The sequence below is a fragment of the Equus asinus genome, chromosome 14 (assembly GCF_041296235.1).
Source record: "Equus asinus isolate D_3611 breed Donkey chromosome 14, EquAss-T2T_v2, whole genome shotgun sequence".
NCBI lineage: Eukaryota > Metazoa > Chordata > Mammalia > Perissodactyla > Equidae > Equus > Equus asinus.
The window spans coordinates 17,872,291-17,897,695 of NC_091803.1; the positions used below are offsets into that span (position 1 = coordinate 17,872,291).

The window sequence follows — 25,405 nt, forward strand, 5'->3', positions numbered from 1 at the left end:
GCTTCTCTCCCCCGCCCCCAGAGAGGGATTCCGGGGACCCTCTGGTGGACGAGAGCCTGAAGAGGCAGGGCTTTCAAGGTAAGGTGGCAGCTCAGGAGGGGGTCAGCTGTCCCGGTGCCAGAACCTTGACCTGGCTGGGGTTTGGAGGGCCAGGCTGGGGTGGGAGGGGTTGGCAGCCGGGGCAGGGTTGTTGCCTGCCAGCTCTGAGGGAGGGGCTCCGTGGGGGGCGCTGGGGTGGGGACAGTGGGGCCCAGGGCGCTAGAGCCAGCCAGCTGCCCACCGTGTGTTGGCCACCCGCCGAGCCCTTCGTGCCTTGGCGCCAGAGGAGGGACAGGGCACCAAGGGCCAGGAGGGCTCTCTGGAGGAGGGGACTGCAGCCGGCTGGGAGGGGGCAGAGGAGGGAGCCCAGGGAGAGACGGGGAAGGGGGCTGCCTTGAGTGAAGGTGTTGAGTGGCCACTGGGTGTGAGAAACAGAGAAACAAGCAGGCGGGGGTCGGGCGAGAGCCAGGGGGCTCCTCCGGCCCTCCCATCAGGGACGGGGATTGTATTGCTTCTCCGCCTTTGGGCAAGATCAAGTGTGGCATCCGTGGCGGGGCCATGGCTGAGAACAGCCATCCCCATGCCTGCCGGGGCAGCTCCAGGATGTGGCTGGGAGTGATCCGGGTGGGTGCCCCAGGTGGCCCTGGGTGGTCACTGTGGCTCTGAGGAGAAAGTGGGGTCAGTGAGACCAGTGGCAGGAAGGGCCAGCCCTGGGAGTGGGGGAACCCAGAGAGAGAAGACCCAAATCCTGGAGGGGCAGCTGCTCACTGCCCAGTCTCTCTCACTCCTTTCTAGAACTTTCTGTCATGAGAGAAGTTCATATCTCTCCTTACACCATGGCTCCTCATCCCCAGCCCTTTTAGCAGACCGGGGTCCTCACTCCCTCCATCCAACAGCCCAGAGATCCACTCCCACCTGGCCCCTACTCTCTGCCCAGGAGCAGAGCCGGGCTGCAATCTCGCGGCATCAGGGGCCCGGGGCCCAGGGCGGTGCTGGCACACGGGCTCCTTCTCAGGCCCCTTTGGGTGAGGGAGTGGCCCCGGGAGGTGCCAGGCCAGCTTCTGCCTTGAGGGGCCGCCCCGTTGGCTGAGCTGTGCCCTCTGCCCCTCTCCCCACCGACTGTCAGGGACCCCTGCCTCTCCCGTGGATCTCACCTCCAGGGCTTATTTATTGGTTTGGCAGTTTTCAAATGTCAACAATTAACTTAATTTCTGACTCACTGCTGTTGTCGCAACGGTGTGAGTCCTTCTGGAAAAACCCATCTCTGTGAAGATATTGGTTCTGAAGGACTCTGGGGGGCCCCCTCCGAGGAGCTGATAATTGCTAGAGAAGGAGTTCCTTATAATTAGGAAATCGTATTCCTTAAAAGTCACCAAGTGCCTTTTAATTTAACAGCTCAAATCCATAATTGTTTTTCACTTTGCAGAAAATTACGACGCCCGACTCTCACGGATCGACATCGCCAACACGCTGAGGGAGCAGGTCCAGGACCTGTTCAATAAGAAATACGGTAAGCCCTGGGCGCAGGGGAGGGACGACGGCAGGGCCAGGGGCCGGAGCTTCCCAGGTCTGGCCGTGATCACTCTGGGAAAACCATTCATCCACTTACAAATACTTTCTGAGCACTAATTATGCACCAGGCACCGGGGAGACAGTAGTGAATATAACAGACACAGACCCTGCCCTCGTGGGCCGTGTCGACCAGTGAGGTGAGACACAGATTCAAAAGCTATACACAGAATCCAGTAACAGTGAGGAATTGTCCCATTATGCAGGAAAATATCAGGCTGCTCACGAGAGAACAATTTGGGTATTTACTTTATTGGGAGCCAGGGAAGGCCTCTGAAGAAAGAACTGAAGGATGAGTGAGGACTTACTCAAGCAGAGTGGGAAGGAAAGACATTGTCGCTGAGGTAATAGCACATGCAAAGGCCCTGAGGCTTGTTCTAAGAAGGGGCAGCAAGCTGAAGCATGAGAGTGGCTGGGGAGAAGAGGAGCCCAGTAGAGCTGGCCAGGAGGCGGGCCCAGTCATCCAGGGCCTTGGAGGGAACCGTGATGTTGCTTTGTATTTTGTTGGGAAGACAGAAGTGGCTGGAGGTGTACTGGTAGAGTGTCTTCCTGGCTGCAGTGAGGACAATGAAAGGCTGCAGGAGGGCAGGGAGGGACGCTGGGAGACCAGCTCCACGGCTGGAGCCGTAGTTCAGGCGAGAGAGATGCTGGCGGTGCTGGAGAAAAGCAGCTGGGGGCAGATGTGCCTCAGCTGGAGTCCCTGGGGCTGCGCTGGCCAGGCAGGGGAGGCAGCCAGGCCGAGCGAGTCCCAGCTTGAGGAAGATGAGCCAGGGTCCGTTAAGGTGCTTTTTGGTCTCGAGGAACAAAAACAAACTCAAGCTGGCTTCACCAGTAAGGGGGTGAATGGGCTCCTGATGCAGTTACTGGGACTGCAGAAGGATCACCCCAAACACAGCAGCCTGGAATGACAGTGACCGTTCGCTATCCCTTGGGGCGTCAGTGAGTCCGGAAGTCGGGGGCAGCTCAGCTGGGTGGCTGTCGCTCAGGGTCTCTCCCCAGGTTGCAGTCAGGTGACTGAGGCCAGGCCATCCCGACAGCTTCCTCACTTGCAGGTGTGGCCCCCGGGCAGGGAACCAGCTGGTGCTGGAGCAGCTGGGCCCCTCAGGCATCTCGCTCGACTCCCATGTGATCTCTGCACGTCGCTTTCCAGCACAGCGCCTCTAGGTAGCTGGATTCCCAGCCAGGTGGAAGCTGCTGCCCTTTATGACCCAGCCTCAGGCCATGCATCACCTCTGCCATACTTTATTAGTCGACGCAGTTACACAGTGCCACCCAGGCTCAAGGGGAGGGGACACAGGTCCTAGTTCTCTGTGGGGGAGTGTTGATGGTACACTGTTAAGAGAGGAACATGTGGGATGAGAGAAATATTGCTGCAGGTTTCTTGGGACTGTATAATCAACCATAGCTCGTAACACGAGAAGTCCAGCAGTAGGGTGGCCTTCAGGATCAGCTGGATCCAGCAGCTCAGAGATGTCCTTGTTATCTTTCCACCGTCTCAGCATCGCCTAAGGCTGGCTTCTTGCTTGCTGACGGAATGGCCACAGCAGTCCAGACAGCCCGCCTGCACCTCCTGGAAGGGAGAGGGCTGGCTCTTCCACAGGCGCTCCCAAGAGAGCCAGGTCGTTTCTTTCCCAGAATTCCCTGAGCCCACCACTTGGTTTTCATTGATCCTCACTGAGTCATATGTCCATTCCTTACCCAGTCCCTGTGACAGGGAACCGCCACATGCTCATGGGGTTACCTGGACCTGTCACTGTGACAAGGGAGAAGGAGGGAGTGGAGCCCCTGGGCCACTCGAGACAGGTGGACACCGAAACTGCCAGCCAGGAAGAAGGGGCAGTGTCCTCCCCAAGGAGGAGGGGGAAGATGGTGAGCTCCATTTTGGATGGTGTTTGGGGGATAAGTGGAGATGACCCATCGGCTCTCCTGGGGCTACAAACTGAGGGCCAAGGAGCCTGGCGTTTAGAGGGCAGATCAAGGAGGGGAACCCAGGAAGACGGACGCCGAGGAGAGGGCTGGGGTGGGGGGAGTGGTCATCCATGTCGCGTTTTGCCGAAAGAACTACAATTGGCTACTGGATTTGGCAACATGGCGGCCATCGGTCATGGTAGCAAGAGCCGTTCTGGAGGCGAGAGGTGAAGAGGCAGAGACGACAGGGTTCTCATTGATTGTGGGGGTCAATTTTCCTTTCTGTCTGATTTTTTTTCATTTCAAAAAGGATCTCTTTGCAATGGCATATGAACTTGTCAGCAGCAAAGTCAGGATAAGGAATTAAAGACGGGCTGGATATCCATGGAGACAGAAGGTGGATTAGTGGTTGCCAGGGCATGGGGGTGACTGCACAGGGCATGGGGTTTCTCTTTGCAACGATGAAGATATTCTGTAGTTACATAGTGGTGATCTCACAGCCTCATGAGTGTACTAAAAACCGCTGGATACACGTCAAAATGGTAAATTTTATGGTATGTGAATTCTATCTCAATTGTAGAAAAAACAGACAGGCTGGAGCCATGGCAAGAAGCCGGGGGTAGCAGGAAGACACAGAAATTCTGTCCTTGCTAGATGCAGGGCACAAATCAGGCTCTGAGTTTCCTGGGAGCCAGAGCAAAAGGGGAAGGAGGTCAGTTATGCCATTCCCAGTGTCCATGAGAAAACGTTAGTTTATTGCACAGAAAAAGTCGAGCTTTTCCTCCCAGGGCTGAGACGTGTGGAGATTTCTGCAATGTGTCATCATAGGAAGCATCCTGCCACCCTGGGGTGGGTCTCTCAACAAGCCCTGGGTTGGGGGGTGCTGTGAGCTCCCTCCCTTGGTCCAGGAGGGGCTCCAGGGGTGGACCCATCTGAGCCTCGGGGAGCCATGGATGCTCATGCCAGCCTCACAGCATCCAGGGCTGCAGTGCCTACATGGGGTCCTTGCCCCCACGGGCAGGGACCACAGGGGGGAGCCTCAGGGATGGCCCAGGCTGAGGATGGGGCAGCAGCAGCCACCCCTCCCCGGGACTGCCCCCAGGCCACTTGTGAGAGCGAGTGCAGTCGCTGGGGTGGGCAGGCCCAGCCCTCCACAGGGGGTTGGTGCCAGGAATGAGGCCAGAGCCCAACGCAGGAGGAGGGCCCGGGGTCTGAGCCGCCCCTGGCTGGCCTCCACCGGCTCCCTGCTCCCGGTGCAGTCTGCCCCCCAGCCAGCCGGTCCTGAGCAGGCAGGGCCGGCTGTGCCTCCAAAGGGCCATCCTCGAGACGGGCTCTCGGTCCCCAGGCTGTGAGGCTGAGCAGCCTCAGCTGCTGTCCTCTCCCCAGAAGCTGTGGCCACACCTGCCCCGCCCACTCCTCCGCCCGGCCCTGGCCCTGCACCACACACCCCCTGACTCCCAATCCTCCACCGGCCGCGCCCTTCCACGTGCCACACGACAGCTTTCTCACACCCCTGTGTGCGTGACCTGTCCCATTCGTGCGCGGAGCATCGTCACACCCACACGCCGGCATCGCCTCTGGCTCCTGACAGCACTTCCTCTGTCCCTCTCGTCCACAGGGGAAGCCTTGGGCATCAAGTACCCGGTGCAGGTCCCCTACAAGCGGATCAAGAGCAACCCCGGCTCAGTGATCATCGAGGGGCTGCCCCCGGGCATCCCGTTCCGAAAGCCCTGCACCTTCGGCTCCCAGAACCTGGAGAGGATCCTTGCGGTGGCCGACAAGATCAAGTTCACGGTCACCAGGTACCCCGGGGGAGGGAGGAGGCAAGACCAGTGTGGGCGGGCTTGCTTCAGGGGACCTTGGCCTTTCCCTCCGGCCGGTGCTGCTGGGCTCCTGCCCTCCCTGCTGGACAGACAGCTCTCCCAGCACCATCCCGGGGGGCTGAGGGGGGCTGCAGGCCAGCCGGGCTGCGGGGAGCCCCACAGAGGTGAGACCCACCCCCAACCTCAGCCGCCGCAGCAAGGCGGCCCTCGTGGGCCCTTCTTGCCCATAGCCCCCAGGAGAGGCACTCGTCCACTTCGGAGGGGGGACACCAGACAAGTGGTTTGCCCAAGCTTGCAGAGCCAGCCCGGGCAGAGCTAGCAGGACACCCTGTCACCTTCCTGCCACAGTCACAGTGTCCCGCCTGTGCACGTGAATCACCGAGCATCTTGTTAAAATGCCGATTCTGAGGCGGTAGACAGTTCTCATGAGCTCCCAGGCCCCCCGCCCCCCACCGACACTTCCGTCTCTCTTTCTCTTCCAGGCCCTTCCAAGGACTCATCCCAAAGCCTGGTAAGAGGCGCCTGTTGTGGGGGGACCACTTGGCATGGGGGGCCGGCCACAGTGCTGGTGCCTGAGGCTGGAGCTGAGCTCCCCGTGGGACCCCGGGTCTGGGCCCTGGAGCGGGAGCCAGGCTGCCCTTCTGCCCTGCCGCTCACCTGGCTCCTGTCCACGTGGGAGGAGGAAGGCGAGGCGGGAACCCGGACAGTGACGGGGATGGGATGGCACTGGCGACGGTTAAACTTCACTCAGCCGGGGCTCGGGGGACCCAGCCCCGACTGCTCCTGACCTAAGGGGCCTTGTTGACCTCGCTGAGTGGATGAGGTTGATGGCGGGTGGGTTCCTGGTCTCAGAGGGTAGGGCGTCTGTGTGGAGACCGCAGCTTGGTGGTAAGATGTGGCTTACCACCCTTAGATGGTAAATGTGCCTCCTGACCCCTGTTCGAGGCATCCATCCCCCTGCGTCTCCTCCACGGCTGAGTCCTGGCCCTCCCCACCCTGAATGAGCAGAGTTGTCCCTGCGGGGGCGACACAGCCACCTTGTGAGTGTTCCAGGCCTCCCAGGAGGAAGCTGCACACACTGACCTGATGACCTAGAGCCTGTGTGTAGAGAGACAGGGCGCCCGGCCACCCCGCCCCAGGAGGCCAGCCAGCCCTGCCCTTGGGGAGGCCGTGCCCATGTTCTGGGAGCGGGCAAGCGGCCGTGCCCAGAACAGAGGGGACCTGCAGGACAGGAATCTGATGTCACAGCCACGGTGACGTCCCTCCCCCCCCGCCTCAGGGCCACGCACCCTGCTCCCTGGAGCTGCTCACTCCCTGTGCCCAGGCCTGGCTTGCTGGGCTTCTGGAGAAGGGGCGAGAGGCCATCACACTGGAGGGGACAGACTTCATGGGAGTGGAGTGATGGGCAGCTCCCTTGGGCCTCAGGGAAGACCGGGGGAGAGGGACATGCTTGGTGGGTGAGCAGCAGGGGTCCAAGGCCACCCAGAGGTGGTTTTCCAGAGCTCTCAGCAGTGTGGGAGCGAGCAGATGTCAGTGAGGCGGAGACGGTGGCCATGGCAGCCCAGTGGGACTGTGCCCGGAGATGCCCAGGTGTCAGATGCTGCGCCGGCCATGTCGCCTGGGGTCCTGCACGTGTTGCCAAGGCTCTGCCTCGGCATGCGGTGTTTTAGGCCCCGGGTCACAGCGATGAACACACAGGGGGCATCTCGTCACTCCGCAGACCTGTGAGGTAGGTGCAAGGACGACCTGCAGGGGAAAGAGAGGCTTGGAGTGTCAGCGATGTGCCTGCGTCACACGGCAGCAGGTGGCCCCGAGGCCTCAAGGCCCGTGCTGTGGAGCTCTGGCCGTGCGGCTCCAGATCCCTCTCGCACACCCGTGGCGGGGTGGAACCGGGGGCTGCGCCATTGGGACGGCCACATCGGAGGTGAGTCCCTCCGCAGGAAGCCAGCTGGGGACAGTGGGGCCTGGCGGGAGAGGGATGGCCATCCCAGGCCTGTGGACAGCACAGCTCCCTTCTCATCGGCCACAGAACCCAGGACACACACCTTCCTGGTGCCCCCGTGGCCCCTGGACCGTCTCGGCCAGCCTTGGTCTAGGACCATGGTGGGCAGTCTGTGGTCCGCTCACCTGCCCCGTGGCAGAGGCCCCAGGCCCCATCCATGGTTTCAGGCCCGCTGGCTTCCATCTCCAGGCTGATAGACATCGGTGCTGAGTGCCACCAAGTCAGCTTCCCTCCACTGCCTGGCCGGGCCCCCTTTGCTGAGGGAGAGCAGAGACGCAGGAGGGGGTTTGTCAGCCTCCCCTCTGCACCCTCCCTTCCGCTGCCTACCCCTCCTTTCCGGAAGGAAGGGTCCTGTGGAGGCCTGAAGATACCGTGCTCGAGGGGCACGCACGTTTTTAATGAGATTGGAAAGCAGAAGAGGAAGAGCCGTTCATGACACTTCATGTGTGCCGGGCTGGCAGTTCAGCGTGCAGCGCTGTCATCTTTTTCTGTCCCCTTTTTATGGATGAAGAAACTGAAGCAAGGGAAGCTCAGTGCCTTGCCGGGATGCCCCACCTGTAGCGAAGGAACTTGTGGCTCCAGCGCCCGGCTCCCTGCGCTTGGCCAGGGGCCCCCGATGGCGGGTGGCCGCTGTACTGTGGAGCCTGCGCCAGACGGTGGAGTGCCAGGCTTCGGGGAGGAGCCCTGGGGCAGGGGGCAGCAGGCCTCACGCAGACCGCAGGGCTCCTGGGCCCCTCGGGACGTGGCCTCCTCCACCAACTGGGGCTCGCCCTCCGGCCTAGGGAGCTGGCGTCCAGTCTTGCTGTGTGAACAGCTTCTCGAATCTCAGCCGTTGCCCCATGGGGACCTCCTGCCCACCATCTCTGAGCCGTCCACCCACCTGCCCGCCCATCGGCCTTCCCATTGGCTCCTTTGTGCAGCATGCACCTGTGGAAGTGCTTTCTCTACCCACACGGTGTGGAGAGGGTGGCAGGCTGCCTGGAAGAGGCGACGGGGAAGCGGCCCTGGCCACAGCCCTCGGGAGAGAGCTGCAGCGCCTTTCTGGGCATTGGCACCTGGGCCCGGTGTCCGCCTGGAGGGGCCCGAGCAGTGGGTTGGCAGGCTGGCGCCACGCCTCCTCAGCCACTTGTCAGACTGGGCTGGGAAGGTGTCCAGGCTCCCAGGAGCCTCCAAGGCTTCACAGAGGCTGTCGAGGGCTGCTCCCGCCCCAGAGAGGCTGCTCCCAAGCCCTCCGGCGGGCGCTCGCGGAGGCCTGCTACAGCCCGGCCCCAGGTCTGGAGGGCAGTGGGCCGTGCGGGAGGCGGGTGCCCTGGCCGTGTGGTGGAGCGGCTGCGAGCTACTTTGGGATCGCGGGACCGAGGAAGCATGTGGGCCGTGGGAAAGCACCACTGGTGCCAGACGGACCGGGTCCAAATCCCTGCCCCTCTAACCAGCTGTATGGCTGGGCATGTGGTTTCGTGTCCCTCCTCTGTCAGGTGGAGAGAGGCATGCCTGTCCTCCGCGTGGCCTGAACTAGATGCACGGTGGGTGGAGGGGGTGAGCTTGGAGGGCTGTTCCCCCTGCTGCGCCCAGGCATCGTCCTGACGCTTGGGCGAGAGGTCTGTAAAGTCTTCCTTTACCAACTTTCCTTTGTAAGGTGTTTCACAGTGGGGCTGGCGGTTGTTATTGTTATCCCTGGGGCTTAGGAAGGCTTCCTGGAGGAGGTGACGTTGAGCTGGTGACTGATGGTGAGCAGAACTATGTGTGGTGTTGACGCAGGGCACAGCCTAGGGAAGGCACAGGGCGGTGTCCAGGGGACGTGGCTGGGGCACCAGTGGGGGATGATGGAGTCAGCGCAGCCAGGAGGTGCCAGGCTCAGGGGGTGCGGCATGTTAGGCCAAAGAGGCAGGCCTTATCCTGGGCACAGTGGAAACTTCCAGAGACTTTTCTTTTTTCTCTCACCCTCTTCTAAAAATGTGGAATATGCGTTAGTCTGCAAACTCAAAAGTGTAAGTGAGACATGTGAATTTTCTTTTTTGTTCTTCTGAAATTGAACTAGATTCCTCCCAAAAGCCCCATACACAGTGGCAGAACCTTAATCTGAGTCCTTGTAGGATCTACTTTTTCCTGAGCGTGTGGCCTAGTTCCAGAAGCATTCACAGTGCCAAGAAGTTAGAGCGGGGACCCATCAAGTTTTGAATGTCGTGTGTGCCATTGGTACCCACGGACATCCATCCTCTCTGGTAGTTGGAGAGATGCCCCTTGTTCCTGCCCATGGAGGACCCCGGGGCCTGGAACCATCTAGGAAGCCCACCCCTGCTGCCACTTTCACACTCAGAGGGTTTGAGCGTGAGCGGACCCCTGCCCAGGGGAGGCGGCGCCAGCAGGAGGGGGTGCTGGGGAGAGGGCCTTGGGCGTGAGGCTTAGGGCGGAGGGGCCTTCCGTGGAGGGGAGAGACCCTGTGCAGGATGGCACTGAGATTTCCTGGGTCACTTACTGAAGCTTTTCTGACAGCACTGTCCCGAGAAGGAATTCTAGAGAAGGGAAGGATGTTTTGAAGATAGGCCGCTTTTCTAGTCTGCAGCTCTCCTAATGCTTCCTGGAGCTGTGGCCGCCGGAGTGCGGCGGGGCATGGCCACTGCTGGGCTAGTTTTGTTCTGGGTCAAAAGAGATGACCCTAGGAGGCTTCTGGTGTTGTCCCAACAGGGTACAGCTCATCTGCCCCCAGGGCCTCAGTTTCCCCACTGGTTCTAGTGGCGCTTCCTGCCCATGCTGAGCGCCGGGCAGGTGCTGGGCTGGAGAGGAAGGGGACTTGGACCGAGCCTTGGAGGTCGGTGGGGGACTTCAGGCCTCAGCGGGGGGCACTGTGGGCCCGGGCGTCACAGGATCCCCAAGGGATGGGCGTGCTTCTGGAGGGCCTGGTTGGGGGCTGGGGTGCCCAGTGAGCTCCAGCTCTTCCCGCAAGGGGCCGAGGTAAGCCAGGCCTGACCCCAGGGCCCAAGCGAGTGGGTGCTGGGAGGGGTACACACCAGTGTCGCTCCTGTAGCCACACTGTGGACCACCCGGCACACCAGTGTCGCTCCTTTCCCCAGCCTGGGCTGCTCCCACCTCTCCCACCTGTCTGGGCAGTGCTGACGTAAGCTGGGAGCCTGGCCACAGGGCGGAGAGGCTGGTGCCTGAGGACACCTCCCAGGAGTCTGCCCTCACAGCCCCAGGCGCCCGGCTCGGGAACAGATGCCACAGGGCCACAGGTCCCATGCCTGTGGTGGAAATTTAGGAAAAAATAAATTTAGGAAATTTAGAAATCTCATTCCCCAGATGGCTGTTCCTTTTTACGATGATACATTTCTTCCAGATTTTTCCCCAAGCTTATTAATTTTACATCTGTTGTTCTTTCTATAAATTTATATATACACTTAAAACAAAAGCATTTTCCCATGTCTTTAAAAGCACTTTATAATAGTCCCTCGTCTGGCTGCATCATGATTACGTAATTGCCCTGTCCCCCATTGGGGACATTTGGGTAACTCCTCACACCGTGGACACCTAACATACTCATCATGCTTATGATTTGCCAATTACAAAGCCTTCCCATCTGAGCACATGTGATCTCCCCCAGTAACTAGTCTTACAGTAGAAAACTGAGGCTCAGAGAGGTTAAGGAACTTGCTAGAGGTCACACAGCATATGCGCGTTCTCTCCTCCCCCTCATCTTTCATCTACACTGGATGGCTCTTTGCTTCCCCCTTCTGGCTACCAGCATCTATAACATTGGTCCTGTCTGTAACCCTTTAGGCTCGCAATTAATCCTTCAGATTCATCTATCTGTACCAAAAAAATTTGTTGAGTGCCTGCTCTATGCCAAGCAAGATCTGAGACTACAAAATAGACCAAAATCTCTACCCTCGTGGTGCTTATATTCTAGTGAGAGAGACAGATGAAGAATAAATAGTATATTCGATGGTGACAAGTGCCATGGAGACAAATACAACAGAAACAGGACTGCCTGTCGGGAGAACAGCTTTAGACAGGCTGCACCAAGAGATAAGGCCTGAACAAGGTGAGGGTATGAGCCATGTAGAAATGCCAGTTGGAGCATCCGGGGGAGGAGCCAGTCAGTGCAAAGGCCCTGGGGCTCTGGATATATTTTGTACGTAGGGCCAACAGGATTGCTGATATAGTGGATGTGGGGTGTGAGGAAAAGATCTGCCATGAGCAGCTGGAGGCGAATGGGGCAGCATCTGACTCATGGGCAAGTTTGATACCCAAGTGGACAGGCAGGACGGGCTGATCTAGAGTTCAGGGAGGGTCCTGCTGGAGACGTGCAGTTGGGGGCTGTTCTGCATTTAAGTCATGAAGCTGGGTCACAGCGGCTGTGAGTGTGGACGACGGGACGGGCCCTCCGGCACTGAGGCACTGGAGAGATGTGAGACAGCTGGCCCCCCCAGAGGGCATGGTGTTCCAGAAGCCAAGTGAGAAACTTGAAGGAGAGTGACTCCTGGGCCCAAATGCTGCTGCGAGGTCACGTCCAGGGGACCTGAGACGGGAGCGTGCGACAGTGCGACCCACAGGTCCGGGAGTGGAGTAGTTGAGACGGTTTCGGGGAGGGCTGGGGACCTGGGTGGACTGGTGGGCTTAGGAGGGAGAGAGAAGAGACGTGGAACTCCCAGGGGCGGGTGACCCTGCAGGGGCAGGAGGAGAGCCGGGTGGGAGCTGCAGGGTGTAGTGGGATCAGGAGGGGACAGCATGACTTCAGAGAAATGAGTGATGCAGCCGGGGGGTGGGGGCCAGTGGGGCGGGAGAAGGGGGCTGAGAGCTTGTGTGCGAGCCCCTCTGCCGGCTCCTCAGAGAGGGACGGGGAAGGGGACCCCGGGGACTGTGCGCCCCGATGGGGATGAGGGGTTGTTGGCGTCAGGGTCCCAGAGGGAGGGCTGGAAAGATGGGAAGGGACAGTCAGAGAAGCATGCGTGATGTGGACACCGTGGAGGGGCCATGATGCTGATGACCAGAGGTGTGGACGTGGCCAGAGGGAGGAGAGGAGGTCGAGGTACAAACGGCCAGCGGCGTGTCGCACGCAGGCTGATCCCCAGGAAACGTGACGGAGCGGTGTTGGTCTCCTGAGCCGCAGCTGCCGTGCGAGGTCAGCGCCACCTGCAGGAAGGACCCGGCCCTCTGCTCCCCCCACCCCGGGGAGAACCAGCTCCCACGGGCAGGCCACCCGCTCTGGGGTCAGGGAGAGCTCTGGGGCTGACGTCCCCCAGGCGGAGAAGGGGATGGAGGAATTCCAGACTGAGTGGCAGCCTCGGGAAAGGTAGGGAGCCGTGAAGTGACCACATCCCACCTTTGCCCACAGCGCTATGGACCCTGTGTCACAGCAAGCCTTGAGTCCTCGAGACAGGCCCGTGAGGGAGACACTGCCGTCGTTCCCATTTTGCAGCTGAGCACACTGAGGCTCAGAGAGGCGGAGTTATGTGGCACGGGGCCCCAGCCAGCCCCAGCCTTGGGAGGGGGGCGGTGGGGGGGGGTGACAAAAGAGTGAGGCCTGGCTTAGAAGAGGCCTTGACCTGCACGCTATGACTCCAGCTTTGTCTTGTGACATTGGAAGTTTTTTCAGTCAACAAAATGGTGGGCTCGGGTTTGCACTGTCTTGTGATTGCCATGGTAACTAGGCTCTCAGCCACCACAGGTGGATTGCAGGAGGCAAAACTGGGGCAGTGACACCAGGCCATGGGGCTGTGGGACCCAGAGGTGGGTGGAGTTAGGAGTGTGAGGAGGGAGAGAGGGCGGAAGGTTCTGAAAGGGTGACCGTGGTGCTCATCCCCAAGGCTAGATCTGCAGGCCTGTGAGAGCTCCAGGGGCAAATGTGCAGTCAGCGGGACTCTGGTGGTGCTTAGAGCCGGCAGGGTCGCGGTGTCATGTGAAGGTGGCAGCTGCCGCCACTGCTCAGGAGCTAGCAGAGGGGCCAGGGCAGCCTGGGGACGCACACACTGACCTCCAGGGGACCTTGAAGGAATAGAGGGAGGCTGAGCCCGAGGAAAGGAGGTAGAGGAATTTGTGGGCAAGAAGAGCTGAATCGGGCAGCTGTGTGCAGAGTCCTCTGGGCAACACCAGAGGGATCAAGGAAATAGAGAACATTCTAGAACTTCTCAAATAGCGGTGGTTTAAAAAAAAAAAAAGACTTGGAAGGTGGTGGATTTCCTGTCACTGGAGGGATTTGAGCAGAGGTTGAGAGGCCCCTTCCACGGGGCGGGCTACAGGAGAGGGCGGGAGGACGGCCCCTGCCAGAGCCACCTCTGTGGTGCCTGTCTGTGCCTGCCTGCCCGGAGCCTGGCCCCTGAGAACTAGGGAGGGCATGGGGGGCGGGATGCCCCCAGGCGGCTCCCTTGCTCCTCGCACGTTTTTGGGAACCAAATGGTCACCCCGAGTTACAGACCCAGCTGCCCTGCCCTGGCCCCTTCTGGGCGACCCAGGGCTCTCCGGGGACCCAGGCCAGCTTCCTCTCCTTTGGTTCTCCATGTACCCCCGAGGCGTAGCCAGGCCCCTCCACACTGGGATGCAGCAGGGCTGCTGGCTTCCTGTCCAACTCCAGCAAGTCAGGTTTGCCTGGGCCTCAGTTTCCCCACCTGTAAAATGGGAAACGTCCCACACCAGGGGTGTCCTGGGGCACACAGCCTAGGCAAAGAGGGGAGGAACGAAGGGCCTGTCTCATGCCGAGGTAGCGAGGCGGAGAGGCCACTAGGCTGGAGTGTGGAGGGCGTGGCTTTGTGGCGTGGACTTGCACTGATGTCCCCGCGGCTGGAGCCAGGGCCCAAGTTCTTGTGGGGCCCCAGCTTTATCTAGGGCATCCTCACATCGTCCACTCCACAAAGTCTCCACTTGGGTTTTAATTTGTGAAACTATGTTAAAGTACATTCTGCTAAGGAAAATAGGAAATTCGGCCTCATTCCCTTTGCACCCCGGCGCTGTCTGAGGCCCGGTTTGAGAAGCTCTGCCGTGGAGGAAGGGCCTGCCAAGCAGAGGGCTCCGATCCCTCTGTGCGAACCGGGCTTCCCGGAAAAGGGGACCTGAGATGCCAGCGTGAGGTTGACCTCAGCAGAGGGTGTCACGGGGTCAGGTCCCCTTCTGCCCCTCAATTCCACCACTTCCGAGCTGTGTGATCTTGGATAAGTTAACTGACTGTCTGTGATCTTGGTAAGTTAACTGCCATCTCTGAGCCTCGAGGTTGCATGGAGCAGAGCCGCCCGCCCTCCGTGGTCCCCCTGCCCTCCCCCTCCCACCGCCCAGGACCTGAGTGTCGTGTTCTCGTTCCCAGCCGCACACTGGCTCAACCCTTCGGTCCCTGCCTCCCTCTCTCGGCCTTCCCCACCGCCCTCCACCCTCCCAGCTCTGTCATGCTCTTGAGAGCTCAAAATAAAACCATCCTTGCTCAGGTTTCTAAAGATATCACAATTCCAGCGCCAGCCACATGTTTCTCCACTCAATTATCTCTGCTTTTCTCTGTTAATTAGGCTCCAGTCATGATCTCCCTCTGCCTTCCCGGGAAGAGCTGGCATCTGCAGGGCAGGGCCTGGAGGCCTGGTGGGCAGACCGTCTGCCGGCCGGGGTTGGCCTGCTGCCTCCTTTCTTCTAGGCGCGATGGCACACTGTGACGTTGGGGCTGCTCCCTCCCTGCCTGGGGGGCTCCGCTGGCTCAGGGCAGCCCCGTCCTGCCCCTGGGTTGGTCGGCGGCGGCCCCCAGCCCTGCCAGGTGGGGGAGGGGCTCAGGTTTCCCAGTGGTTGTTAGATGGGGGGCTCACAGGCCCCAGAAAGGAGCGGTGGGGGCTTCAGATTCCTCTGCAACATTCCAGAAAGCTCCACTGACACTGTTTCCCCAGCTGGGACCACCCAGGCTGACGGGAACAACCAATGCCTTTATTTAGGCTGGAGTGAGATCAGCATGGGGGTCGCCGGGCTCCACGGGCTGACCAGAAGCCCCCGCTGGCACTGGCTGAGCCGTGTCCCAGAGCCACAGTGGGGGCGGGGGCGCGGGGGGCCCAGCACATGTGGTTGCCTGGGAGGACTCCCTCTCTCATGCCTCCTGGGGGGGGTCTGGTGACCCAGGGTCCCCACAGTGGGATGTAGGCCTGGGACCACAGCCCCAGCCCTCTGGAGCCCCCCAGGCGTGGGGACGGGGCGGGCCCTTCGGGCCTTCGGGAGCTCGGGCACAGTTCCTTCCCCGGGGACCGTTCCAGGGTGTCTGTGGGGCCAGGCACTGGGCGGGGTGCTGGGCTTCTGACCGAGACCGATGAAGAACCCTCCTCACAGCACGTACCCGCTGGTGCAGGTGCAGAGAATACACACTGCCAGGTATACAACGTATTAGGGGGGAGAGCTAAGGAGGAGCAAGGAAGCAGCTAGGAGGGGCTGTGTTCTTTTTTAGGGGTTGCAGCATTAGATGGGTGGAGGCCAGGGAGGGCCTTTGAGTAAAGTGCTTGAAGGGGGCGGTAGTGAGCCAGGAGGCTCGGGAAGGGCCCTGTGAGCTGAGAGAACAGCATCCGCAAAGGCCCTGGGGTCGCCTGCCTGGGTGTTGGAGGAAGGAGGGGGGAAGTGGTAGGAGATGAGGTGGAAATGAGGAAAGAAGGAAGATTATTTGGGGCTGGATAAGAATGTGGACTTTTGCTCCGAGTAAGCTGGGAGCCAGTGCAGGCTTCCGAGCAGAGGAGAGACAGACTCCAGTTTGGGATTTAAGGGGATCCCTCTGGCTGCTGGGTGGAAGCAGGGAGAGCCAGCTGAGGCCTGGTGGTGGCAGTTGGGGGAGGTCATTGGCTCCAGGACTTTTGGAGCTAAAACCAGCGGAACCTGCTGGGGTGTGCTATGAGAGGGAGAGAGGAGGCCCGTTTGACCTCAGGGATCTTGATGAGCTTCTCGAAGGACAGCGGTGCCAGCGGCTGAGACGGAAGATGTGCGAGGAGCCGGCTGGGGAGGGGTGGTGTGGCAGGCACTCCGTGTGTGACGTGTTAAGTCTGGGGTGCCATCTGTAGCGGTTCCGTGCTCAGGTCGGGGGCTGAGGGGTACGGTCCAGGCCTGAGGTTTGGTTTGGGAGTCGGGAGCGTCTCATTGGTATTTAAAGCCGTAAAGCAGAAGGTCAGCAGCAGGGGGTCAGGTCAGGCCGCTGGAGCTCTGGTGCCCTCAGCTCTCATGGCTCAGGAGGGTGAGGAGCGGGTGAGGCAGCAGGCACCCAGGACTGGGTGGTGTCCTAGAGCTCAGTGGGAAACTCCCTTTTTTCCCTGGGGAGAGCCCCTTGCCCCTCATGGCCATGAAGATCCCACAACCCAGGGACCTGGCTGAGTGTCCCATGGGGACACTGGGGTCAGGCCCTGAGCAGTGACGGCTTCTCAGCAGGACCCAGGCTTGGGCGTGGCATGTCCTAGGTGTGACCCCGTATGCAGAATTAGAGATGCCACACAAGGTGGGGCAGGGGGAGAAGGCCGCCCCTCCATGCTCCCTGAGGTGGGGGAGCCCCAAGTTTCCATTGTCTGTGCATGAAACTGAGCGAGTTCCTCATGGCCTCTCGCGTGGGGACGGGGAATGGCAGAGCAGGACGAGAGCACAGGAGCTGGGTGAAAACGCGAAGCATCGGACCAGCGGAGGATCCTGTTTACCAGGGGAAGAAGGATGCACTTGGCTCGTGAACAACCAAGAGCCCTCAGTAGGCTTTAAACGAGGGACTGTTTAGAAGAAAGGATGCATTTGGGGAGGCGGGGAGAGGTGTTGCCGCAGTGACCTGCAGGATGCATCTTGGATGGGAAAGTGGCCCATCGCGGTCACCGCCTGGGTTTGTGGATGGAGCGAGGGGGCGCAGGGCGTTTGTGCTAGTCCTGTGGCTGCTGTAACAAATTACCCCAACGTCGGCGTCTTAAAGCAGCACAGATTTATCCCTTTGAAGTCTTAGAGGTAGGAAGTCTGAAATGAGCCTCACAGGGCCAAAGTCAGGGTGTCAGCCAGGCGCGCCCCTCCCCCCCCCCAGCTCTCGGGGAATCCGTTTCCTTGTCTTTTCCAGCTTCTAGAGGCCGCCCACATTCCTCGACTGGGTCCCATTCGCGTTCAAAGTGCATCGCTCACCTTCTGCTGCTTTTGTCCATCTGCCTCCTCCTTACAAGGATGCCTTACGTTTAGGGCCCATCTAAATAGTCCAGGATGATCTCCTCATCTCAAGATCTGTGACTCCATCACACCAGCCGTCCCTTCTGCCCTATAGAGAAACACAGTTGCAGGCTCCGGCATTAGGATGAGGACAGCTTTGGGGCTGCTACTCAGCCTGCTGCAGGGTTGGAGGCAGCCAGGGTTGCTGTCCTGAGCACCCGTGTGAGAGTGTGCGGCCGGCGACCCACAAGAAGCCCAGGGAGGAGCGGCAGGTTGGAGAGGCCATTCGGGGACGTGCAGAGTCAGGTGCTTGAGGCCGGTGGAAGCGTGGGTTTGGGGGTTGCAGGTGCAGAGGCGGGAGGAGGGCCCGCATCGTGGAGGGGTAGGAGCAAGAGCCGCTTGCCCCCTCCATGTGCACACAAGGGATTTTGTTTTGTTTTTTACTGTACTGGCTTCCTTTTTATTTTTTTTTAATTTTTTATTGCAGTAACAGTGGTTTATAACATTAGATAAATTTCAGGTATACATCATTGTATCTTGATGACTGTGTGGATTACACCATGTTCACCACCCAAAGACTCGTGCCAATCCATCCCCACACACATGTGCCTCATCACCCCTTTCCCCCCTCCTTACTCCCCCTTCCCCTCTGGTAACCACCAATCCAGTCTGTTTGTCTGTGTTTGTTTGTCATTGTTTTTATCTTCTACTTATGAGTGAGATCATACAGTATTTGACTTTCTCCTCTGACTTATTTCACTTAGCATAATACCCTCAAGGACCATCCATGTTGCCACAAATGGCCGGATCTCATCATTTCTTATGGCCGAGTCATATTCCATTGTGTGTATATACCACATCTTCTTTATCCTTTCATCCCTTGATGGGCACCTGGGTTGCTTCCGAGTCTTGGCTATCGTGAATAAGGCTGCAGTGAACATAGGGGTGCAGGTATCTATGCATTTGTGTTTTCAAGTTCTTTGGATGAATACCCAGCAGTGGAATGGCTGGATCATATGGTAGCTCTAGTCTTAACTTGAGACCTCTTGATGAGCAGTCAGCAGGATGAAAGCCTGGGTTTCAGACACTCTCCCACTGTGCTCGCAGCCAGGACAGAGAGGCTGCACCGCGAGGTGGTTAGAAGTCTGGGGTAAGTCCCGGCTCCCCACTTACTCTCTGTTAACCTGGAGTAGGTCACTTTCTCTCTGTGCCTCAGTTTCCTCGTCTGTAAAATGGAAACATGCACAGGACCAGCCTCATAGGTTGTCGGAAGGATTAAATAAAGGAATCCGTGCAAAGATCTGAGAATGGTGCCTGGCATGTGAGAGCCTGCTTTCTCTAACAAACATTTATTTAGCACCACCATGCGTCACGCATCGTTGTGGGTGCTGGGCTGTCGTCGTGAACAGACGGATGAGCATAGACGCCAGTCTCAGCCCACAGGGGCGTCTGTTCTCATGGAGCTGGCTGCTGCGGTTGTACAACCGTGAGGATCGTGTCCTTGAAATCAGCCCCCACCCCCCCCCCAAGCTGATGCAGCAGAGTGCGCATCCTTTCCACTGGCCTGTGCGGTTGCTGCCCCGGTCTGTCCACCTTCGCCCAGGCGGAGCTCAGCGTGCTCAGTGCGTGGCATTCTGTGCCTGGCCAGTCATGGCTGCAGTTCTCCCTCGAGGTCGGCCGCCTGGGGTCAGGGCTGTCCCTGGCCTGCTCGGCTGTGTAGCTGGGACCGTGGAGGAGGCAGGAGGAGAGGAGAGGAAGGATTTCCCTGGGGCAGGGCCAGCCGTCAGGGGAAAACCTGCTGTTGCTCTGCCCAGCCTGGCTCACGAGTTCGAGCCACAGGCTGCAGGGCACTTTGTGAGACAGCCCTCCGAGAAGGTGCTGGGCTGTTCTCAGGCAGAAAGCAGAGCCTGAGGATTACACAGATCTGGATTCAAGTTTTAGCGCCACTGATTGCAGACCATGTGGCCTTGGTGGCTTTGGGCAGACACTTGACTCCTCCGAGCCTCGGTTTCCTTATCTGTGAAATGGGATCATAACACCTAGAGATCAGGCTTGTCATGAGGAGTAGAGGACATCACTGGGTAAGTGGCCGTGCACAGCCTCCAGTGGGCATGAAGTCAGGCGGCATGGGATTTGCAGCCCAGTCTGGCAGCCGAGAGGGCAAAGAGGGCCTGGCAGCCTGTCCAGGGGGCCCCAGCCAGAGAGCCCCTGTTGGCCATTGGACCAGCCCCTCGTGTGTGGTGGGTCAGTAGGAATCAGACAGCGGGTCCAGGGAGGAACATGGAGCACCCAACCTCCACCCAGCACCTGTCTCCCACCCCTGAGAAGGGAGCTGGATTGGAGGGGCACAGAGCGGCCTCAGGCAGAGGGCTTGCTTGCTCCCCCCCCCGCCCCTCGGCAGGGGAGCTCTCTGCTCAGATCAGTCCTGGTCCTGGGTTCATGGCCCACTCTGCCACCGATCCCTGCATGTAAAGATCAATTGATTGATGGATAGAACTTTTCATTTTGAAATAATCTTTAACTTCCAAACAGTTGCAAGGATAGTATAGAATTCCCAAATGCAGGCTTTGCCCCCCGTAGGGTCAGCATAAGCGTGGTACATTTGTCAGAACCAAGAAATTAACATTAATGAGTGCGTGCAATTTGCCAAACTACAGACTTTACATTAAGATTCCATCAGTTTTTGTGGGGCCGGCCCGGTGGCGTAGCGATTTAAGTTCGGCGTGCTCTGCTTCAGTGGCCCAGCGTTCACGGGTTTGGATCCCAGACACAGACCTACACATCACTTGTCAAGCCATGCTGTGGCCACATCCCACATACAAAATAGAGGAACATGGGCACAGATGTTAGCTCAGGGCCAGTCTTCCTCAAAAAAAAGGAAAAAAGAAAAAGATTTCATCAGTTTTCCATAATGCCTTTTTTATGTTCCCGGATCCCACATTGCATTTAGTGTTCGTTTATCTTTATTCTTTCATTCGTATCCCTCGTTTGTTTACTTGTTTGTAGACACTACACTGAGTGCCCATGAACCCAGCACCCGTATAAGAATGAGAACAGTCCCGCAGCGTGACCCCCATGTGCCCCCTCACCCTGCTCCCCTCTCTCCCCAGAACAAATATCCCCAACTTTCTATGTGTCATTCTCATGGGTTTTTTCCTCTAAAATTTTAAAACTGCAGAAAAAAATGGAAGAATACTATAATGAGTGCTTGTATATCTCGTCTTTGGATTTGTTGATTCTTAACATTTGCCATGTTCCCCTCTGTCCCCCCACACGCCCCGCCCCATTTATTCCGTTCTCTCTCCTTCCCCATTTGCGGTAAATTGCAAGACATCTTGACTCTTCAGCCTAAATGTTTCAGCATGGCCTCGCCCACTAGCCACCGGGCAGCTTCACAGCTCCCTTCAGCCAGTGCACAGCCGCTCCTCAAACTCCCCCGAATGTCTGTGATGGTGCTGTTCCCCTGGGATGTAATCATTGTTCACAGGTTGATGTTTCAAATGGCTTTGTTGCGTATAATATTTGCCTAAACCCAGATTGTTTTATTTTCCTTGTTTCTTGACTTTTATGAGCGAGGTATCCTGGTGTGTCAAGGCTGGGACTTGCTTCTGTCACTTCACCTTATGTGACATAATGTTGAGCTGTGTAGCCGCAGCTCGTTTGTCTTCCCTGTTCCGTGACATTCCTTTGTGTGGAATCTTAGTATTCCGTTGAGTGACTGAGTGATTCATCCAGCTGTTCTAGGCCACTGGGGTTGCTCCCGTGGTCTTGCTGTTCCTAAGAGAGCCATTAACATTCTTTTTTTTTTTTTTTGGAGGAAGATTACCCCTGAGCTAACTACTGCCAGTCCTCCTCTCTCTCTCTCTCTCTCTGGTTTTTTGTTTGTTTGTTTTGCTGAGGAAGACTGGCCCTGAGCTAATGTCCATGCCCATCTTCCTCTACTTTGTATGTGGGACGTGTGCCAAACGGTGCCATGTCCGAATCCGGGATCCGAACCTGCGAATCCTGGGCTGCAGAGAAGCAGAAAGTGTGTGCGCACTTAACCGCTGTGCCACCAGGCGGCCCAAACCATTAACATTCTTGAACGTGTTTCCTCTGGCACGTCTACAAAAGTTCCCCTGGGGACATGAGATCACGGGCCTCTGCCCTCCTGAGCCTCAGTTTCTCCATCTGTGAAGAGATGATGGGGTCCCTGTGCACCTGTGTGCAGGCCTGAGAAGGGGTTAAAAGGTGATCCCGAGGGTGCCTTCTTGTCCTGGCGAAGGTCTGGTGCCAGGGAGGGGAGGTGTGCAAGCCATGTCACAGGAGCCCCTGCTCCCTGCACGAGGCCACTGTTCTGCCAGGGTGGGAACCTCTGTCTGCTCTCTTGAGGGTCTGCTTTATGCCTGGATCCCCCAGCTGGGCCGGGCGGAGGAGGGGCCGTGGAGGCGCTCCGAGAGGGGAGAGGAGGACTGTTTCCACCCTGGCCGCGGAGCCCGCTGCCCCTCCGCGCAGCCCTCCCTCGCCGCCCGCCCGCCGGCTGCCTCGGTGCCCTTTACGGTGGTGACAGCAGCACAGTCATCAGTCTGAGTGCAGACCCGCTTCCTGTACTGTGCCCCAGGAGAGGGCTGTGGGGCCACCCCAGCATCGCCTCAAGCCAACTGGCTTCAAGTTATGTCCAACTTGTGGCTGAATAAGATTGGCTGCTTTTTTCCCTGGGGAAAATTCCGTTAGTCCTCGGCCAACAGCCAGCCGATCAGAAAGGCAGTGAGAGGGGACCAGAACACGGGAGTGCGGGAGAGGAAGGGGCGGAGGAAGGCAGGCGGGGTGTCCGCGGAGGGTGTTGCTGCCCAGGGGCAAGGGGGCAGCGGGTCCCCGGTGGGGAACAGGTTCAGCAGCACTTTCTGGATGGCACTGGGGGGCGGGCCTTGAGGGTGACCCCCCACTGCGTGCTTAATGAGAAAGGGGTACTTGATGCCATTTAGAAAATGTTCTACCCAGAATGGGTAAAACAAACCCCAGGAATTAAGAGAATAAACTTCCTTTATCTGAAAGAGTCTCGTATGTAAAATTTAATTTCCTGAGACTACAGGATAATTGAGGCATTGATCTAGTTAATAACATCAACGATGACTTGCCTTTGATGGCGTGAGACCATAACTTTTTTTTTTAAAGATTTTATTTTTCCTTTTTCTCTCCAAAGCCCCCCAGTACATAGTTGTATATTTTTTTTAGTTGTGGGTCCTTCTAGTTGTGGCATGTGGGATGCCGCCTCAGCATGGCTTGATGAGTGGTGCCATGTCCTTGCCCAGGATCCGAACCAGTGAAATCCTGGGCCTCCGAAGCGGAGCGTGTGAACTTAACCACTTGGCCACAGGGCCGGCCCCACCTTAACTTTTTTATATGTGACATCATTGGATCCTCCCAACAGGCTAAGATTCCCATTTGAGGGATCTAGAAACTGAAGCCAAGAGAGGTTGAGTGACTTTCCGAACGCCACACAGCATTAGGGTGACAATCAAGATTGCCTTGCTGTCTACCAGGCTAGGGAACTTCCCTGTCGCTGGCCCTGAGGACCCCCTTCCTCCCCACTGCATATAGGCATCCAGCAGGTATGTTAGGACACACACATGCTCACCCTGCACTGAGCCCTAACTCTAGCATTTCCAAGTGGAGAATATCCTGGAAAGTTGGCAACTGTTGGTGTCCTTACCACCAGCTTGGGTCTGTGGAGCTCAGGCAGGCGCCCCCAGAACAGAGTGGCTGACTCAGGGTTCAGCACAGTGATAACCAGCCCTTCGACCGTGCTAGTCACTGGCATGTGTCCTCCCTTCATCCCCGCAGCAGCCCCGCACGGTCTGTCCTGCTGTTGTCTCTGTTTCCCGAACGAGGAAAGCCAGTGGTCACCCCAGGTCGGGAGCTAATGACAGAGCCACAGTTTGGACCCAGATGGTCTGACTCAGTGTGTGTTCTTAACTCCCGGCCACAGGGCTGCACTTAGAGGCTGGGGAAGACCTCTGGGCTGGTGGCCGAGGCCCCGCAGAGCCCCAGGATTTGTGCCCACCCCCCCGCCCGGTGGCCCTGCCCCCTGTTCTCCTTGTTTTGCCCACGAGCAGACCAGACTTAGAGGTGCAGTGCCCGGGCTGCCCCAGCCGAGGCGAGGGCAATGCTGCCCACAGCAGTCCTTGGGGGCTGCCTGGTGACCAGCAGGCCTGGCCATCCCCTCCAGACAGCGGGTTGGGGGTGTCAGGAGCCTGGCTCTGCACATGTTCAGGCACCTCCTGGTGTCCCCAGTGTTCCGCAGGCAGCCCAGGTCCCACCTTCCCGGCACTGAACTGCTCCCACCATTTGCAGTGTCCTGCCCAGGACCCAAGCGTGCTTTCTGTTGGCTGCCCCATGGTGTCACTTCTCCCTGTCAGCTGCAGCCTGGTTTGGGGGTGCTCCCCCCGCAGATGGAAGGAGAAGGGGATGTTTCCGCATCTGCTAACGTGTTGAGTGTCCACAGGATACCTGGAGCCCTGATGAGCAGCTGAGGCCGCATGGCTGTCACCTCCTCCAGGAAACCCTCCCTGATCCCAGGCTGGGTTGGGACCCCCACGGCCCTGCATTGACAGTTACCAAGCCCGCCATCTCCCTCCTCAGAGTAGGGCCGTTTTCTGTACGCTGCTAAATGCCCAGGGATGCACCACCCCAACATGCAACTGTGTTCACGAAGTCTTTGTCCAGGGGACAAACGAGGCAGTGAGGGGACGTCCCATGGCCCGCAAGCCTAGGTTTCTGACTCCAAGTTCTGTGCCCTCCCAGGGCCTGGCATCACCTCCCTGAGGCAAGGGCAGAGTGAGGCCTGGGTGGCTGGCTGTGTCTCTTCCCCCACATGGCCAAGGGAGCTTCCAGGGAGGCAGATGGGTGTGAGATGCGTGCTCTGGATCCGGCCATGCACGGAGGCCTCACGTGTGGGGCCCGTCCTCGAGGTGCTTGTCCGCCTCCTTTGGCTTTGTGGAGTTCCGCTGGGTCGGTCCTGCCCTGGACTCCAGAGACAAATGTAGACCCGTGGCTCACAGGTCAGCCCTGCTTAGTACGGATGGGGAGACAGACTTCCGGAAACCTGGGGCTCGTGGTGGAGCAGAAGACCAAGGCTTTGGGGTCCGACAGGCAGACTATTCCTGGCAGTTAGCGGCTATGTGAGCTCGGAAAAGTTACTTAACCTCTCTGAGCCTCTGTCCTCAGCTGTGGTGAGGGGTGTCTGGGGAAGCTGCTAGCAGAGCGTCTGGCCCGCATTGGTGTGGATCCAGGCGCTCCGTGCCCTGTCCTGTGCCAAGCTGCTTTGCCTGCACAGAATCCTGACCACCAGATGAACCCCTGGTTGAGGGGACGGAAGAAAAGCGTCCTCCGCCTCCCTCAGGCTCTGGGTGGCCCTGGGCCAGAACCTGGGGAAGGGTCAAGTCGATTCTTGCCGCATCTGTGGTCCTAGAGACCACCTGGAAGGGCCGTGTCAGGGCACGTGGGAAGGAGGGGGATCTAGGGGCTGCTGAGTTTGGGGTCTTGATGTGGCTGAGTAGGGCCGTCACTCCCTGAGACGGGGACACAGGAGGAGGACGTTAGGCGGGATGGGGCCCTGGGGCGCCCAGGCGGTTGGTTGGCTGTGGTAGAGGAGAGAAGGATGCAGGGACTCAGACGTGGCGGATCTCGGTTGCAGAGCCAGGGGTGTGGGCCTGAAGGGGACCAGACAGTGCAGCTGGGAGTTGGGAGGCCCCGGGTGGCGGGTAAAGGAGCTCTGGCAGGAGGGGGCAGCAGGCCCTGTGTGGGAAGCTGTCTGCCCTGCGGCACAGGCGCCCGGCCTGGGAACTGGGGCTCCTCCCTGGCAGTGGGTGCAGGGGGAGGGCGGGGCCTGGGAAATGCAGGTCCCGGGTTGGCCTCCAACATGAAACTGAGTGCTGCGAGATTTTCCAGATTAAAACAGGCGTCGTTTTTCTGCACGAACCCA

At 58.7% G+C, this 25,405-nt stretch overlaps 1 protein-coding gene across 8 annotated transcripts in view; it reads left to right on the forward strand.

The window, feature by feature from the left end:
• Window positions 1–25,405, forward strand: part of GTF2IRD1 (GTF2I repeat domain containing 1) — a 113,604-nt gene that overhangs the window by 79,289 nt on the left and 8,910 nt on the right. For 6 of the 8 annotated variants that reach the window (XM_070484462.1, XM_070484464.1, XM_044746260.2 and 3 more), the window contains 4 exons: window positions 22–78; window positions 1,466–1,549; window positions 5,135–5,318; window positions 5,822–5,850. In XM_070484462.1, coding sequence (XP_070340563.1) covers window positions 22–78; window positions 1,466–1,549; window positions 5,135–5,318; window positions 5,822–5,850 — 354 coding nt within the window. The remainder of the gene's footprint in view (window positions 1–21; window positions 79–1,465; window positions 1,550–5,134; window positions 5,319–5,821; window positions 5,851–25,405) is intronic. The other 2 variants (XM_070484460.1, XM_070484461.1) reach the window with 1 other exon arrangement.